Below are 19,171 nucleotides of genomic sequence, written 5' to 3'. Positions count from 1 at the left end.
AATGTTTCTTTTCCAAAAATGAGAATCACATTAGAAGAAGAGACCTATGCCACACTCTAACTTTTCTCCGATTACTAATTTATTTGGGCAAATACTTAGGGGTTCTCATTATGCACAAGATAGTGAACAAAAATACCTATAGACATATCCTAAACAAGACCAACGGTAAACGAAGTGCTTGGAAAGAAAAACCCTTATCCATGGCAAGGAAAGTAGTGCTAACAAAATGCCTACAACCTAATTCTTGTTAGAGTATCCCTCTGGACCAATTAAAGAATTGTCAATAAATTACTTCCTATTAAATCTCAACTAAAGTGGATGAGATAAAATTCTTATACACAGTCTTACTCTTGCATAGTTACAAAGACATTGTTTAATTTAGGAATTGCCAATATCTTATCTAAATTCTTAATTTGAGTTCAAACTTTTAAGTGTAGAAATTCAAAAATAATGTACATAGGTGACCCCGAGCTTATCACGTGTCATTTGTTTATATGGTGATTTAGCCAAATTAAGATGGTATGCTTAGCGCTAGTATTTAACACTCGTTCTTAAGGTTTATTCATGTGTGGCAGGAAGGAAAATTAATATTGAATTACAAGAAATCAAACTATAACAAAATTGAATTGGATTCATTTACTTCTAACTCAAGAGGCTTTTTGACCCTAATAGTCTCATTTTTATAAGATTTGACTGGAATAATTTCTTGGTCAAACTTATTACCTATGTAATGCATAACAACACGGTACTATAGGAATCACTTTAAGACGTGACACCTAAACAACTGCGTCCTTTGTATTTGTCACTGATTGATCAGTACACTGAGACGCGGTACCGTTAGAGCCGCGTCTTTTGCAAAAAAAATTACTCGGCACGCGGTACAATACCAGCCGCGTAAGATGAGGTACCAAAAATGTGGTCTGACACAGTTTTGTATTGCTTGATTTAATAATACAGATACCACTCAATTTTTAAAATGTGTTAAAATTTACGATTAATATGATAGTAAATCTTTTTAAGGAGAGAGAAAGCTCAATAGTTGTTTTTATTTTTAATTTGGGTCAACATATCATAGGTACAATAATCTGGCTTTTTCTTCAAAAATTGTATCGATTGATTTAATAAAACTTGTACATTTATATTTCAGATTAAGTATTAAGTGTTAAATTATTTCCCGTAAAGTTTTGGAGTCAAGATTTTTTTTTATTTTAATTTATTTTGGAGTTATATTAATTTTTAGGGTTTGATGTTTGTCATTTTAAATGATATAAGTTATGTCATTTTTTTTATTATGGAATTTAAATGATAATTTTTAAAAAATAGTCACTCTCTCCTCCCATGATTTTCATTCTTTGGGTCTATCTCTCTCCAAAACTTCACCTATTCTTCCCTCCGTTTTAACTGTATTCTTTGTTTTCCTATATCTAATGGTAATCCGTGAAGTTGAACCCAAAAGCCCATAATGTTAAAATTTACCTTAAAATGCAGATCTGAGGTGCCTAGCAATGTAAGTTCAATAGGTTCCCCATCACTTTCCGTAGACCATTGATGAAAACATGTTACGAAATAATTATTATTTCCTGTTATTATAATTTGACTTACAATAATATAGGATAGTTATGTAGGTAGTGGGATATAGGGTAATTATTTTGATTATTAACGGTAGATGGTTAGAGGAATTATGGGGTTGTTGTTGATATTTCTCACTCTTTATCTATTTAAACTAATTAAACTAAGGTTTTATATTTTTTATGTTGCCAGAGATAAAATTATCTATTACACATACATAAAAATATGTGAAACAATTTAAAGAAAAAAAAAACATAAGTCACACTTTTCTGTGTGTAGAAAATAAAATTATTTCTTATAAGACATTGGCTGTAGAACTTCCTCAATAGAGTTCAATTTCAATTTTTATTTTTACGTAACAACATTTCTAGCAAATTCTTCATCTTTGAAGTTGAACGTGTTATGTGTTTGTTCACATATTTGAAATCTTCAAACCCTCCTATTCATCCCATGCTTTGGGGATCAGCGGTTTTTTAGCAATGATTCTTCTGACCGATATTTTCTTAGCCACTTGCAGGACTTCAGTTTCTTCTGCCTCTAGGTTAATATTCGCTCCCTCCAACCCGCCTTCTTCGCTCCAATCTATATATCACTCCAAGACTAGAAAGACTTGAAACTTGCATACATACTTTAAATTTTCACCTTCGGACAACCTTGGAGTTCTTGAAAAGCCCAGAGAAAACCCTACTGAAAGGAGAAAGAATTCCAACCATTCGAGAAGGGTATTTACTTTTTTTTTATTGGGATAGGATATTGTGACACCCAAGTGACACCCCAGTCAATCTTACCGTTAGATCGCTTATGTTGATCCAACGGTTATATTTATTTCTATCTTTGTATGGTCATGATTTTCCAAATTTAAAGTGAAAGTATTAAATATGGGAAATCATAACCATACAAAGGTAGAAATAAATATAAAATATTAAATTTGAAAAATCATGACCATACAAAAATGGAAATAAATATAACCGTTGGATCAACATAAGTGATCTAACGGTGAGATTGACTGGGTGTCACATGAATGTAACATAACTTGGGTGTTTCACAATATCCTATCCCTTTTTTATTTGGATAAATCTAATTAACCAAGGATCTACACCCTATCTTTTTTGAAAACTTTAATTACATTTCGTGGCAACAGCAAACTCAGAATCAACAAACTAGGTACCAACATAAAGATCATAAAATAATCTGCAACCTTCATACAATTACCACGATTTTTATATTCGAAACAACCGTCAACGGTAAGACATCCCTTCTCTACATTTTAGACTTAAAAGCACCCTTTAACCACAAAACCTCCAATACGAAAAGGGAGGGGGAGTACACATGTAAAATGCCACAAACTAGTTTACCGGAAGAAAAAAAAATGCCACAAACTTCAATCCAACCCAAAGGATGGTCTAGTTTTTTCTTCTATCTCTCTCTCTCTCTCTCTTTCTTTATTTTTCGATGTTTTCACCAGTTCGAATGTACATAATCAAATGCTAATTCCCGGACAAATAAACAATATGTAACAAAAGCAAAAAATATATAATATTAAAAAAAACATAAAAGTAAAAAATAATATAATAAAGAAACATAGAAAAATGGGGACACGAGTTGGCAAAAGGATGAAAAATGCAAACCCAGTGATAGTTTTACATGCTTTCAGCTCGACCAGGAGTGGGTTTTGGCTTCAATTTTGCCATGTCAACAAGGTCCCCAAATAACTTATCCTCTGGCTTGGAAGCCTTCCCAGATGGAACATAAGATGTAGTAGAAACCTGGTAAGAGTTTCTCAAACCACTATCATCTCTAACAGACATACCATACATTTGCTGTTCAATATATGGAACTCCTTGTTGCTGAGCATAGCCGTATCCTGTATATTGGTTTCCGTACATTTGTTGAGGATACATGGAAACCACAGGACCAGCTTGCATTTGATGTGGAACCATACCCATGTAAGGCCCTGCAGCACCTTGAATATGCTGAGGGTGCAAACCCAATTGACTGCTCCCGGCATGGTTATTGATTGCTGACATATGGCCGTTAGCATTTGGCTGCATATACATACCAACAGCCTGGTCATTACCCATTGCTTGAGTCCCCTGAGGATGTGCAGCACTCTGCACATGTGTCATAACCACTTGAGTGACTTGTGGTGATTGTGGATATTGAGCGCCTGCTACAGGACTGCCATTATCTGCCGGTTGAGCTTCCCAGGGAGGTGGGGGCAATGATCCACTGCTTTGTGCACCTGTCATACGAAAAAGAGAGTGATCCAATTAAGTCCGAAATATGAGAGCACAAATCTTTTACATTCTCCATCCATCCAGGCACCAACCCAACACATCAGCGCCGGTCAGTTGGGAAAGAAAAACATTGAAAACTTGTGAATTTGCCATGAATCAACTTAAAACCATTTTCTAAAAAGAGAATGCAATTGCGAAGGATTTCTGCCAAACAGGAATATGCTTAAATCCAATGATGAAACAAACAACGCACCATAAACTGGCAAAGGTGGCTGTTGCTGTTGTGCAACCTGACCATTCCAGGCAGGACCTGTACTTTGTGCATAGGGTGATTGCTCATACCGAGGTGAACCTGCATTTGGCACATTTCCATTGGGGTAGAATCCACCTTGAGATATGAAAGCATGCTGTTGTTGAAATTGGGGAGCAAATGGACTGGTTTGGCCAGCACCATTAGTTGGCTGGGTTAGATGGATATTGACAGATATAGGTGCATTGTTATTAGAAAACATATCAGAAAGAACAAGGGCATTCTGCTGAGACACAGGACTGGCAGGCTGTTGTTCTCCAAGATGAACAAGAGCAAGTGAAGTATCAGCTTTTGGTGAGTTATAGTCATCTCCACTGAGCAGGTCCCATTTGGGATCAATCTTCGCAGGGATAGCTGAATCGTTAGAGGCAGGGGGTGCAGGAAGCAATAACTGATTCAATGTTTGGGACCCTGCTTCAGAACTAGAAGAGGCATATCTGTAAGCAAAATATATGATACAAAAGCCATATAGCCAAAAGCCACCACATAGGTCAGGTGAACTTGAGAGTATTTCAAACATCAATCTATTTCTACATGTTTATGCATAAACTAACAAACAACAAATGTCTGCAGCCAAAACTAAAGCCTATGAACTAGCTGATAAACCTTTCAATTGATTACTGATGAGTGAATTAAACACAAAAATGATGACTTTTCATGGTCTCGTAGAACATAAACAACAGAAACTGGATTACCTCCCATCAGTTTGTTTGCTAGTATCGCCAGTATCAACCAAAGGAGCATCAATATCTACAAGTACTCCAGCTGGTGCGGGTTTTGAATGCTCTTTGTCATTTAGATTTTGAGTAGAAGTTTCTGAAGATATAGATTCATGCTTGGCCAGTACACGCTGCAGGTCATCATTTAGAGCTAGTCCTTGGCATAGTAGTGATTCATCCCTGGAAAAATAGACAGAAAAACATCATAATAATAACTGTTATATTGTTTGGATAAAAAGAATAAATTTTATCAAGAATACGATTGACATGAAACAAACATTTAAAGATATATGGTCATCATTATATCATAATATCATGAAAAGGTACATCAAGCCTTACGAAGTTGAGTTAACGAGGTGTACGACTCTCTGCTTGTATGTTCGACACTGCTCCACCAAATCAAGAATAACCTCCTGTCTAAGACCCTGGAAATAGAAACAAAGGTCGCACATGGGATGTTAAGTAGGACTTCTTACTTACAAAAGAATAATCAATAATCTTCTGAACTTTAGAAAGGAAAACATATTTAGACTTTGGATGGGAGAAATCAAATCAACTGCAACACTAAGGATTCAAAAGAAACCATCACATGGCTATTTAGCAGTCATGAAAACCTGGTCTAGTTTTGCAACTTCATGAGTCAGATCAAAGTCTTTCCATAAGCAAAACCTATAATGCTTTTTAAGTTAAAGAAATTTACAAGGAAACATTATGCAAAATAATTGCATATATGTACCAGTTAAAAATACATAATGTGCTGCAGTGTTAGTCTAAGAATGACAATGCAAAAAATAAATATTTCCAAGCTGATAATATATCCACAACAGCAAAAAGGCCATCAATCATATCACACACCATATATAATTGGCCAAGTTTCAATTTTCATCTCTGTAGCTTTTACTCCGTTTTAAGTTTCATCCCAAAACTTTTAATTCAGTCAATTTCAATCACTAATACCAAAAATTTTCATTGTTTTCCACCTCTATAATCAGTGTTATCATTAATGAAAACCTATATCTGTCTCATGCCATTAACAATTTTCAACACCCTGGGAATAACTCCCAACAATATCAGCAGTTAAAGCACAAAGACTACAAGGGAGAGGGGACAAAAAAATATGTCAAATCCATAAGATTCATAATATTACAATAAAAAGTGTTTTTATTCATATATTTTCATCATAATTTGAATGTTTAAATTGAGTAACTTACTTCTTTGTTACTGGGGTCTATTGCACTGAGCATTTCTGCAAGAACATCCATAATACCACGTGCATTCTGAATTTCGGTCAAACTGAGAAAGAAAGATCAATTAAGGCAAAATAACACATAAATACACATGGCAATCCGTGATGTAGCTTAACTTTCATCTTCATCATAGAAATACAAATAGCATACATACGAAAAGTACAATGTGCTTATTGCCTATAAAGTAAAAAGTTTCAGCCCATGGAATGCAGCTTAATTTCTTATATTTGAAAAATTAGATGCATTAACAGTTAAAAAGATACTGATCATCTAAGAAACCCGGACACGCATTTTTTTTGAAAAATGGCGTGTCGGACACGTGTCCGACACGGACACGCTTCGACACGTTCGGACACGCGGTCAACATTTTGGGACACGTGGTCAACTCTCCGACACGTTTTTTGGACACACAGTCAACGTTCGGACACGCTTGAACACGTTTTTTTTTTTTTTTTAGTCTTAATTTTATTTTATTAACTAAAAATAAAAAAAACATTTATAAATCAATTTTTTTCTGTTATGAAATTTGACATGAAAAATTAACAAGGTACGAAAAATTATTATTTTTTATATTTATGTTAAGAAATTTGAATATTTGATTGGTTATATGACTAATTATGAACTGTTATATGTATTAAATATAAATTATATTATATATATTAAAAATAGGGTTTTATCAGAGTTATGTTGTAGGAAAAGTGATTGTGTAATGTTATAGAAATTCGTTTTGCGTGCCTTAATTTTTATTTATTTTTTTGTTTTAAAAAGTGTGGGCCCCACAAAATGTTGTGAGTGTAAGAAAGTTTGTTGTGTTATGTTAAAGGATAAAACGAAAACCCTTAAAATATTATTTAATATCAAAACATGTCCCAACGTGTCGAAATATGTCATTTTTTAGAATTAACGTGTCGGCGTGTCGTGTCATGTTCCGTGTCCGTGCATCATAGCTGATCATTGTATCGAGACTAGCATTTTTCACATACCATTATATAAAGTGAAAAACATGCGGAAGCATTAAAAGAGTAAGCAGAATAAAAGAATACAGAAACTGTGTTCAAAATTGGATTACTCCTTTAAGCTAAATTTTGCATACTTCTTTTACTTGTCATTGGTTCCCAAAACACCACCTGGTCTTGCTTGATTCAATAAGGAAAAAGATTATGCAACAGCCATTAAAAAAATTACAAGGATTGGTCAGTCATAGAAGAGCACATGGTTTCAAATGTGATATATATATATATATATATATATATATATATATATATATATATATATCACAAACCATAAAAAGAAATCTGATGATTGAATGAGAGTTAGAAACTATAGCTCTATACGGAAACTAGGAATCAATAAAAACTATGCCAACCTATTTTTTAGATAATAAGAAAGGAATAGATAGATATGTACCTTAGTGTTGGAAACTCAGACTCCACGGAGGACTCAGATCTGTCCTGCCTAGCATCTGAGTTGCGTATATTTTGAGGGTATGATGCCAACGGTTGCGTTTGTGGAGGTGTGAATACAGGTGCAGATTGTTCAGATCTCTGCGGGAATACTGCCCCAGCACGCTAAAATAAACAAACCCTTTATATAATAAAAGAAATAGACAAACAACTAAATCTTAAAAAGGTTTATGTAAATATTCCAAGTGACAATTCACATTCAAAAATCAAACCCACATACAACCAATCAGATAAGAAAATTGTGTCCCAACGAAAATGCTAAATATTGATTGAACTTATGAATTATTTTCATCCATTCTCACAATGGCAAGTTGAGAGGTATACTAGGTAACAAATTCTTTATGTAAAGAACTTCATAGTAAACATACCAATAATTCCTGGTATGCAGCATAATATTGTGGATATCTTGCCCTCGGCCCTCCAAAAGCTTCTTGCCAGGTATCTATAAGAACTAGTATCTTCTCTCTGACATGAAAATCAGGCTACAATTGGCATGGCAAACAACATCAACATAATTTACAAGATGAAAGCAAAAACAACATAGGAAACATATGAAAACATTTAAAAAATTATGTATACCTTCTTCTTTACTATTTTCACCATCTCATGTAGCACATCTTTCTCTGCAACATGCATGTGAACAATGTCTCCACAGTTCTTTATGATTGTCTCCAGCAACTAGAATACAGCAAAACAACATAAAAGCAAATGAGTTTTTCTATTTGTCAATAATAAGGATATGTCAATTATATCCAGATTAGAGAGAATGCTTCCTATACTCTCAAAAGTTTAGTTTCTTTTCCATACCAGCATAGTACAAAGACTTTCATTTTGAACATGAAAAAATTCAATAACAAGCTTCCGACAAAGTCCATTTGAACAAACAGTGACCAGCTGACATTATGAGATTCTCAGTCTATGTTTGGATGGAACAAGTGGCATGGTAAAAAGTTCAACCTATTGTTTGGGAGTTTCTCAAATAATAGACTGGAATGGTTAAGGTAACTCAAACCACTCCATTCCACTAAAACCTACAAATTATCATAACCTCAATTTGGGGGCTCTCTAATGGAACACTTCCCCCTCTTAATTTTTATATGGTTATTTACAGTTTCAACCCCGAAAGCTTTAACCTTTTTTTCTTCCCTTTTCTCCTTTACCTTTCTAAACAAGAGCTATGCAGCTTTGTGGCTTTTCAATCTAACTGTAATTCATTTCTATACATCGAAAAGTTTATGAATTGATTAACGACTAAGATTGATACTTCTAAATGGGATGTCAACAATCTGTAAGGTTCGACAAATTCATATAAAACAAAGGACAATCAGGTGCTATAAAGCTCCCATTAAGCCCAGGATGCAAGGAAGGGCCAGACTCATTGTGTGGGTCTACAGAAGGCAGTCTTACCTTCAATTACATGAATCAAACCTGTGACCTCTCAGTAACATGACAACAACACTTACTGTTTTGCCAAGGCTCCACTTAAACACATTTTTAGAACACAATAGAAAAAAAATCCTTAAAAACAAATTGAAGAGTGACCTTAGACTATTTTTGTACTGGGAGTGATTCTTTACTTCAAGAAGCTCTATCTAATTATGCCAAGTGTTTGAAGCCCATACAGTCTACGTGGAGCTTTCTTAGGAGAAGTACGACACAGTTATGGTGCTAGTTTCTCACTTTAAATATTTGAGAAAATTCCTCCAGTTCTAAGTTTACAGTAGAAATGGACATTAAATTTGTAATCCATTCCACTCAATTAATTACCATTGTGACATCAAAACAATAGAGAGGAACTCCGCTCCAAAGCTTTCAAACTACTGAGTCAAAGGTATTGTGGCAGTGTAATTTAATATTTTATTTGTCTTCTTGAATTGGATATTTTCTAAGGGCTAGGATTTGTTTTTAATTAAGGGTTGCATGATTTATAAAGGGTTTATTCATCATAACACACCATAATTAAGATTTTCTTAATAACCCTATGACTTTATCATACATCATCCGCCCATCATTAGAAAATTAACAGTAATAAGGCCAGAGGCATCCAGAAGATATCTTTAACATTAGTATAATCCCATCCCACCACAGACATCCAGAAGTTGATACTTACTCTTTCTTTCCCAAGAAGAAAAGAACATGCTTGAACATTCTTCATTCCTCAAGAATAGTCTGTATCACCAGTCACTAAACATACTACTATAACTAGAAATCAAACAGTGATCTATTTCAAATTCCACTGTATCAGCCCCAGATGAGAGTTTACAAAAAGATAGATCCAAAGAACCAGACTATTTACAAGTTTCCTGCTTTTCTAATAAAATCTCTTATCTGATAACATATTTGGTTGTAGTGGAACGCCCATATTTTCAAGGGCATCTATCTTCCCTTACACTAGTGGAATGCCCATATTTTCAAGGACATCTATCTTCCCTTGCACTAGTTATGGAACAGAATTATGTTTATAGCCACTCTCAGCTCAACATCAACCTCCCATTTATCCGAAACTAGTTGGGGTCAGCAATCGATGAACCCAAATAAAAACAAGAAAAGATTAAGGGAACATAAAAATAAATAAGAGAGAGATAATAAATACGGGACAAAAAAAATGGGGAAAAGGTAAATAAGAGAGAGAGATAAATAAATATGGGACAAAAAGACAAAAAAGGGACATCTAAAACATAGAAAAAAGGGCTCAACCCCTCCACAATGCTAATAGTTTTCCTTCACTCTGTCCTAAGACAAACCATATACCAATCTATTTCTTATTCCATCAAGTTTTGTTTTACTACTTTTCGCCAAGTGAGTTTCAAATGACCTCTTCCTCTTTTTGTATCATGCTCTTGGTAAAACTTTTTTTCTTACAGGAGCATCTAGGAATCTTCAAATAATATATCCAAACTATCTCAATCTCTATTCTCTCATCTTTTCAGCCACCGGTACTACTCTTATTTTTCGTCGAATATCTTCATTTCTTATTTTATTCTTCCTTCTATGACTACACATCCACCTTAACATCCTCATTTCCTTCACTCATTTTATGCTCATGTTACTTATGTGCTTGCCAACATTCAACTCCATATAACATTGCAGACCTTACCGTTCTATAAAATTTTCCTTTTACGCATCATTTCATCCATCTTGCTATGATTCAATGATTTACATCTTTATAAATCTCTCCTCCTTTCGTAATATTGATCTCAAATATCTAAAATTATATTTCTTGCGTACCTTTTATCCTAGCATATGCATGAAATCTTGATCTGAACCTATCGCCGTAACAAACTCATACTTCATGTATTCAGTCTTACTCCAACTTAATGTAAATCCTTTAAACTCCATTGTGCTTCTCCATAATTTTAATTTATTATTAAAAGTAGCCCTAGTCTCATCAACAAGCACAATATTATTTGCAAATAGCATACACCATGGCATCTCGCCTTGGATATCTTTTGTTATCTCATCTATAACTAGGGCAAAAGATAAGGACTCAAACTAGAACCATGGTGTAAACCTCCTAAGATAGGAAAATAACTTGACGTTCCATTACAAGCCTTCACACATGTAGAAACACCATCATACATATCTTGATTGCCTCTACATACTTCAACTGTATTTTTTTCTTATCAAGAACCTACCATAGAACCTTTCTTGGAACTCTATCATATGCCTTGTAGAGATCAACAAACACCATATGTAGGCCCTTCTTGTATCAATATCTTTCCATCAATTGTCACATCAAGAAAACAACCTCCATGCTAGATCTTTTAAACATACATCCAAATTGATTTACAAAGAACTTAGTCTCTATTCTCAAGTGATGATCAATAATTCTCTGCCACAACTTCATAGTATGACTTATAAACTTAAATGTCTCTATAGTTAGAACAATTTTGGATATCTAAATAGAGACACCATCATACATATCTTGATTGCCTCTACATACTTCAACTGTATTTTTTTCTTATCAAGAACCTACCATAGAACCTTTCTTGGAACTCTGTCACATGCCTTGTAGAGATCAACAAACACCATATGTAGGCCCTTCTTGTATCAATATCTTTCCATCAATTGTCACATCAAGAAAACAACCTCCATGCTAGATCTTTTAAACATACATCCAAATTGATTTGCAAAGAACTTAGTCTCTATTCTCAAGTGATGATCAATAATTCTCCGCCACAACTTCATAGTATGACTTATAAACTTAAATGTCTCTATAGTTAGAACAATTTTGGATATCTAAATAGGCATGAGCATACTCTTCCTCCGTTTATGAGACATCTTATTAGTTTGAAAAATTTTAATAAAAGATTTGCCAACCAAATATCCATTTTAAATAAGCACGGAGAATAGACATTTATTGCATTTTTTAGCCTCTTTGGCTCTCTATTATCTTTTGCTTTTCTGCTTTAGAGGATATCTTATCTTCCCCAGATGTGTTTTCCTTATATCTCTAACATATTATGTTATCTAAAACTAAAGTACTTGTCAGTATGTTATTGCTGATATAAAGGAACGAAAATCATTCTAAAAATATTCATAAAACTTACTACAATGAACATCATTATCATTCAAGAAAGAAACATTAAAAAATCAGTCATCTGTTTAAGGTTCAGGAGGTCAAAATGGAATTTGAAAAAGCAATAAAAGCAAAGATGAATCCATAAATAAATCCAAAAGCATCTCAAACAATTTTAACATCAGAGTCAAAAAAAGTTATATTAAAGCTCTCCTTTGCTTACAGTTAGTGCAAGAAGTTGAGCTTTTGAATTTTTACTTCCAATCCGCTTCTTTATACCTTTAACGACGTCCTTTGCTTGCCTAAAAATCGTAACAAAATTGATTTCTCAATATATTGAAGTATAAACCAAGAGCAAAACTCAAACATTATACATCAAATATTCAAATTCCAGTTAAACACTTCTATCCAAAAATAATAATAACAATAATCCAGCTGCAAACTGTATAAACACAGAATCTTGTAGAAACACCAGAGATGTATATATTCAGATACACCACCCCGATCTCTCAAACAAAATATAGAAATCACTCAGAATATACTTCAAAACGTAGGAAATGTATATATTCCAATTCCAATATGAAAGGTCCAAATTTTGAAATGTTAAAAAAATAAGTGTCTAAATTCTGAAACCATAACAAAGCGGGCACAGCATAAACGCATACGCGTGAGTCACACACAAATTGGCAGAACCCAAGTAGCCATCTGACATCACTGATTGGTAAATTCAAAAAGTTTCACAAAAAATCAACGACACAAAAGCACTCAATCTCACGAATTTTGAAGCGCACATTATATGGTATACGGTTACGATTAGTATACATCCCAAGTCATTCAGAGATTTTCGTATTCCATTCCAGTCGATCGGAATTTCAGCCTCAAACTTTTCGTTCGTAATTTTTCCCCGAAAACCACAAAAAAAAAGAGAGCAAAAATTATCGATCAAACCAACCACCAAAAACAAAACACACACACACAAACGAAAAAGAGAAGATTCGCGCAAAGAAGAACGGTGTGTTTTGGATGGCGTACCCAGGGTCATGATTGAGCATGTCACAGATCTCAATATTCATGGCCCAATCGGGCCCGATGAGCATGTCGCTCGTGGCGCGTTCAACCAAGGAATTCACCATCTCCGGTCACCAAAACGACGACGATTCGAAACGGAATAAGATCGGCGATATTCCGACGACCATAAACCGAACTACCGGTGCGATCGGAGAACGATTCCGGCGATATCGCAGGAAATACACCAGCTTATTTCTCACACTCTCTTTCTCTCTCTGTTCTACGAACGAAGATGATTGCTAGTTTGGTGAATTCCGTTGGGGGTTAGAATTGGAACTTTGAAATAGAGAAAAGCAAAATTGTACCTATAAGAACGTGCCACGTGTCAATAGAGTTGTGATTCTCACCTGATACCGTTGCTTTTGCCGACCACTTTTGATCACGATCGTTGACCTGATGTACCATGCCCCAGCCTACTAAACCCACCTTGTTTAGTTGCATTGCGTTACACCTCGGAAAAATGGATTTACATGCTCATCTAGTCACTAATCCACCAAAATTATTTAGCATATCGAAATTATTTTCACGTATCTTTATGAAGAAAAAAAAAATACTTAATCTTAAACAATGTAAAAACAATAATTATTTAAAGAAACGGTTCATTATAATTTATTTTAAGGGATTGTTTGTGTTATATTACATGACAAAAAAAAACAATGGAAGAGAGACGAGAGAATAAGGGAGAGAAAAAAAAAAATTAACTGAGTTCCATATAAGATTTGTGTCTGCTGAAAGATTTTTTTTTTACCTAACATAAGAAAAATAATTTCTTTTGTTTTATTTAAATGCAAACCAAAATAATAATAATAATAAGAGAAAGATTATACTTATAACTTTTTTTTACAATCTCTTACAACCATATCTTAACACCGTTGATTTCTGTCAATCAACGACTATGATTTATTGTGAATTAATAATTAATTAATGAGTTTAATTTGAGAAAATCATAACTGTTGATTGGCGGAAATCAATGGTGTTAAGATATGGTTGTAAAAGGTTGTAAAAAAAAGTTGTAAGTATAACCTTCTTCCAATAATAAATATCAATAAATGATTACCAAAAAAAATATCAATAAATAATTATGTTTTGTCCACCAAAAAAATAATAATTATGTTTTAGAGTTATTTTAATTTAAATTTGAGTAAATACATCTTTTAACTAAAAAAATATTTCAAAATTTAAATAATAAGCAGATAATTTAAAAAAAAAATAGTTTGATTGTTTTTCTCAAAAATTAGAAAATTCATCTTATAGAAGTTATCAAAAGAAAAAACTATATCATTAAATCGTTTTTAAAAGCTAAAAAATTGGGGTGCTAGTCTTTAGAATTATTATTTTTAATTCACGGTTTATCTCTTAAAAAGAACTAATACGATAAGTTTTGTAAATTTAAGGACTAATTTGTATATATAAAAAATGAGTTCGCTTTTTCTGCAGTTAATGTAGATAAGTTATCTATATTGAGACCAAAACGACGTCGTTTCTGGACAGAAATCAAGGTATTTTTGTAATTTAATTTATTTTAGAATTATAATAGTCTTTCTCATTATAATTTTTTAATTTTTCAATCCAAAACGACGTCGTTTTGGGAGCAAATGTAGATAATTTATCTACATTTATTGTAGAAATATTAAAGCCATAAAAAAAATTCAAGATTTAACCTGCAAGTGTAGGATAATTCTAAAGAATAATTATTTGGAAATTTCTTCTCAATTTTATTTATATTTAATATCATTTATTGTTATTATACATTCAGTGATCGAATAAATGACGACACAATAATACATTATAGTTATTTGTAAATTTCTTTTTTTTTAATACAAGTTATTTATAAATTACTTCTTAATATTTTTCCTGAACTTTAAGAATACGCTATCGGACTTTTTCCTTTTCGGTAGCCATATGCCATCATCGGACTTTATTTCTAAATGTTAGCAATTTATTATAAACAAATAATCACTTAACAAAAAGAAAATAATTGTTTATTAATGAACAATGGTCATTCAAATTTCATCTTTATGAATTTATTATAACTTTAAAAATGTTATATGTTCGGTGAAAATAAGTAACCGGTCCAAAAAATAATAACAATCATTCACAACTTTCATCATAAGTCATTTCTTATGACATTTCTTCTTAACTGTCATTGATGATAATTTCCTTTATTTAGATTTCAATATAAAATTAGTATTTCTAAAAAGTGATTAGAAAATTTGCATTAATTCTTATTCCTCTTAACAAATTTTGCATTAATTCATATTTGATCTATATAACATGTTTATTTATTACTAAAAATATATTAAATGAGTTATATATATGAGCTTTGTAAGGTCTGGACGGGGTATTGATGCTGAATTTCTACTTAAAGTGGCTGATTTATTGTAACTAGGGGTATAAATAGGTTAGGCTAGGTTAGGCTTTGATTTAAATAGGCCAGGTCTGTGTGAAAAAACTTACGTCTGGCCTGCAGGCCTTAAATTACAAGTCTGGTCTGACCTATATTTAAAAATTAAAAGCCTTGACCTAGACCTGTTGACCTGTTTAAGCGTATTAAACATTCAACAATTAAAAAAATAACTAAAATGATATTACTTTATTATTCAAAATTATTAAAATAATAATTTTATTTATTTTATTTAAAATAAATAATATGATATAGGTCGGCCTATATAGGCTTATAGGCCCGACATGTACAAAAAAGTCTATAGTCTGCTTTCTAAATGACTTTTTTTAAAAGTTTAGGCCTGTTCTATTTGACTATTTGTAATATGTTAAGTCTGACCTAATATAGACTAGGTCGTAGGTCCTTATAGACCGATATAGCCCATTTATACCCCTAATGGTGACTGATGACAGCTCCTTCTTATAGGTGGTGGTGCCATAGTGCACCTGGAGGCTGGAAGGACTCTTATATGAATGAGAGTGAAAAACAGAAAATTAGAGACACATATTCTTTTGGAAGTGAATCTTTTCATATTAAAATTTTAAATGATTTAGTCGTATAAAAAAAATTTGTTTATCTCTCATCACATATATTAAAGGGAAAAGTGTTTGTCATCTTAAATAATACAACTTGTGTCATTTCACTCTCACAAAGAGGTGGGACTCACACCTTTATATTTTTTTGTCCACTCTCTCTCTCTCATCATTTATCTATCTCTTTCTTTCACTTAAAATGGCACAACTTTACATCCTTTAAAATGATACACACTTTTCTCTATATTAATATGTAAAGAACCTTGGGATACACCACCCCAAAAGCTAGCTCAAAGGGAGGGAGTGCCCAAGACCTTATAAACTCCACATTAGTTGCACATACAATCAATGTGAGACTGTATATCTCAACACGCCCCCTCACACAAGAGCTCATTGGGCTTGAAGAGTGGACAATGCAACAGGCCCAGCCTACCTGTGCTAAGAAACGCCACAAGAGAAAGTGGGGGACGGTGAGTCTCTGATACCATGTAAAGAACCTTAAGATACACCACCCCAAAAGCTAGCTCTAAGGGTGAGAGTGCCCAAGGTCTTATAAACTCCACATTAGTTGCATATACAACCAATGTGGGACTACATATCTCAACACGCCCCCTCACACGAGAGCCCATTGGGCTTGAAGAGTGGACAATGCAACAGGCCCAACCTACCTGTGCTAAGAAACGCCACAAGAGAAAGTTGGGGGCGGCGAGATTCTGATACTATGTAAATAAGTCGGTTGAGACCTTTCATTGTGATGTTTGTGAATTTGCAAAACACCATCGAGTGTCATTTCCTTCTAGCACTATTAAAAGCAGGGAACCTTTTTCTCTTATCCATTCTGATGTTTGGGGCCCTTCTAAAGTGCACAGTGTTTCAGGTGCAAGGTGGTTTGTTTCTTTTATTGACGATTGTACTCGGGTAACATGGATATACTTGATGAAAGACAAGTCTGAAGTACCAGAGATATTTATTCGGTTTCATCACATGGTTGAGACTCAGTTTGGTAAGGGTATTAAAAGACTCAGATCTGATAATGGTACTGAGTACGTCAATCAACGCCTGTCACAATTCATTTCAGACAGAGGTATGATTCATGAGCTCACATATGTTGATACCCCTCAACAAAATGGGGTTGCTGAAAGGAAAAATCGTCACCTTCTTGAAGTTTCTAGAGCACTACTTTTCCAGACATCTATTCCTAGTTCTTATTGGGGAGAAGCAGTGTTAGCTGCAACTTTTTTGATCAACCGTTTACCTTCACGGGTCCTTAACAATATCAGTCCTTTTCATTCCATGACTTCCTTCTTTCCTTCTGTTCTCATATTGCAGGGCCTTCCACCAAGAGTGTTTGGATGTGTTGCCTTTGTCCATGATCATAAACAACATCGGAATAAGTTGGATCCTAGGGCTCTTATGTGTGTCTTCCTTGGTTATACCCCTTATAAAAAAGGGTACAAGTGTTATCATCCACCAAGTCGAAATTTTTTTGTTTCTATGGATGTCACCTTTCAAGAATCTAAATCTTATTTCCTGGGTCCTCATCGTCAGGGGGAGAATAGTTCTTCAGAAGACTCGTCCCCTTCCTTCTTTGAGCCTGGATCAGTCTTCTCTCTACCTAGTGTATCTGCTCCTGGTGTGTCAGAACCTTCAAATACACCTGAGATACGGAAAATTTTCACACCTAAATTGGTATATCAGAGAAGGAAACAACCTATACTGTCTCACCAGCAACCTCAATCGTCTGAACCACTGGTAAGTCCTGAATCTCCTGTTTCTTCTGAGTCTCATGTTTCTCCTGAATCTCATATTTCTGATCATGATGTTAATACTTCTGATGAGTTACCCATTAATGTTGATTCTGATGATTTGCCCATTGCTCTTAGAAAAGGAAAAAGATCTTGTCACAAGAAAATTTGTTCCTCATGTCCCTCTTGTACTCAATACCCTATCTCCCACTTTGTTTCCTCTGCTAATCTTTCTGTGCAACACAAAAGCTTTGTTTCAGCACTAGATTCTATTACAATCCCAAAATCAGTACATGAAGCCTTGAAAGATGGAAATTGGGCTCAAACCATGCAAGAGGAGATGAATGCGTTGGAGAAAAATAAAACATGGGAGGTTATTGATAGACCCAACAGAAAGAAAGCAGTAGGGTGTAGATGAGTTTATGCCCTGAAATATAATTCTGATGGCACTCTTGAGAGATACAAGGCTCGATTAGTCGCCAAATGTTACACTCAAACCTATGGCATTGATTATGAAGAAACCTTTGCTCCAGTTGCAAAAATGAATACGGTGAGAATCTTGTTATCCCTTGCTACCCATTACAATTGGGATATAAATCAATTTGATGTGAAAAATATTTTCCTCAATAGTGAGTTAGAAGAAGAAGTCTACATGGAAATCCTGCCTGGTTTTGATTTTGTGAAGGGGGAAAATAAAGTTTGTAGAGTAAAAAATGCCTTGTATGGATTGAAGTAGCCACCTCGTGCTTGGTTTGGAAGGTTTACTAAGGTTATGATGACATTAGGATACAGACAGAGTCAAGGAGATCACACTCTTTTCTTCAAGCACTCCCAAAATGGGAAGCTTACTGTACTCCTTGTATATGTTGATGATATTATTATCACAGGTGATGATTTTATGGAGAGACAGATTCTGCAGACACGGCTTGCCTCTGAGTTCGAAGTCAAAGACCTTGGGAAATTGAGATATTTCCTAGGGATAGAAGTAGCTCATTCAAGCAAAGGAATTTTTATCAGTCAGGGGAAATTTGTTTTGGATCTTCTCAAAGAAGCAGGAAAGCTCGGGTGTAAACCCTCTAATACTCCTATTGAGCAGAATCACAAGATAGGCTTTGAAGAGGAGAGTCCTCCAGTTGATAAAGGACAATATCAACGGCTAGTTGGAAAAATGATATATCTGGCCCATACTAGACCAGACTTAGCTTATGCTATTAGTGTTGTCAGTCAGTTTATGCATGATCCAAAGGAGAAACACATGCAAGCAGTGGAGAGAATTCTTCAGTATCTTAAAGCTACTCCTAGTAAAGGACTGTTATTC

General features: G+C 34.1%; 1 protein-coding gene across 1 annotated transcript; it reads right to left on the bottom strand.

Moving 5' to 3' along the window:
- Positions 1 to 2,817: 2,817 nt before the first annotated feature.
- Positions 2,818 to 13,364, bottom strand: LOC133283636 (TOM1-like protein 9). Its single transcript, XM_061480518.1, has 10 exons — positions 13,097 to 13,364; positions 12,288 to 12,366; positions 8,125 to 8,223; positions 7,914 to 8,027; positions 7,490 to 7,650; positions 6,047 to 6,128; positions 5,175 to 5,260; positions 4,812 to 5,015; positions 4,060 to 4,538; positions 2,818 to 3,811 (listed from the first exon to the last, which is right to left on the bottom strand). Exons 1-10 carry the CDS (start codon positions 13,195 to 13,197, stop codon positions 3,210 to 3,212), a joined length of 2,007 nt encoding a protein of 668 aa, XP_061336502.1. The 5' UTR covers positions 13,198 to 13,364; the 3' UTR covers positions 2,818 to 3,209.
- Positions 13,365 to 19,171: the final 5,807 nt, after the last annotated feature.

The sequence above is a fragment of the Gastrolobium bilobum genome, unplaced genomic scaffold (genome assembly GCF_033153095.1).
Source record: "Gastrolobium bilobum isolate Gb01-03AN ecotype WA unplaced genomic scaffold, APGP_CSIRO_Gbil_v1 utg18685, whole genome shotgun sequence".
Lineage (NCBI taxonomy): Eukaryota > Viridiplantae > Streptophyta > Magnoliopsida > Fabales > Fabaceae > Gastrolobium > Gastrolobium bilobum.
This window is presented reverse-complemented; position numbering and strand designations above follow the sequence as displayed.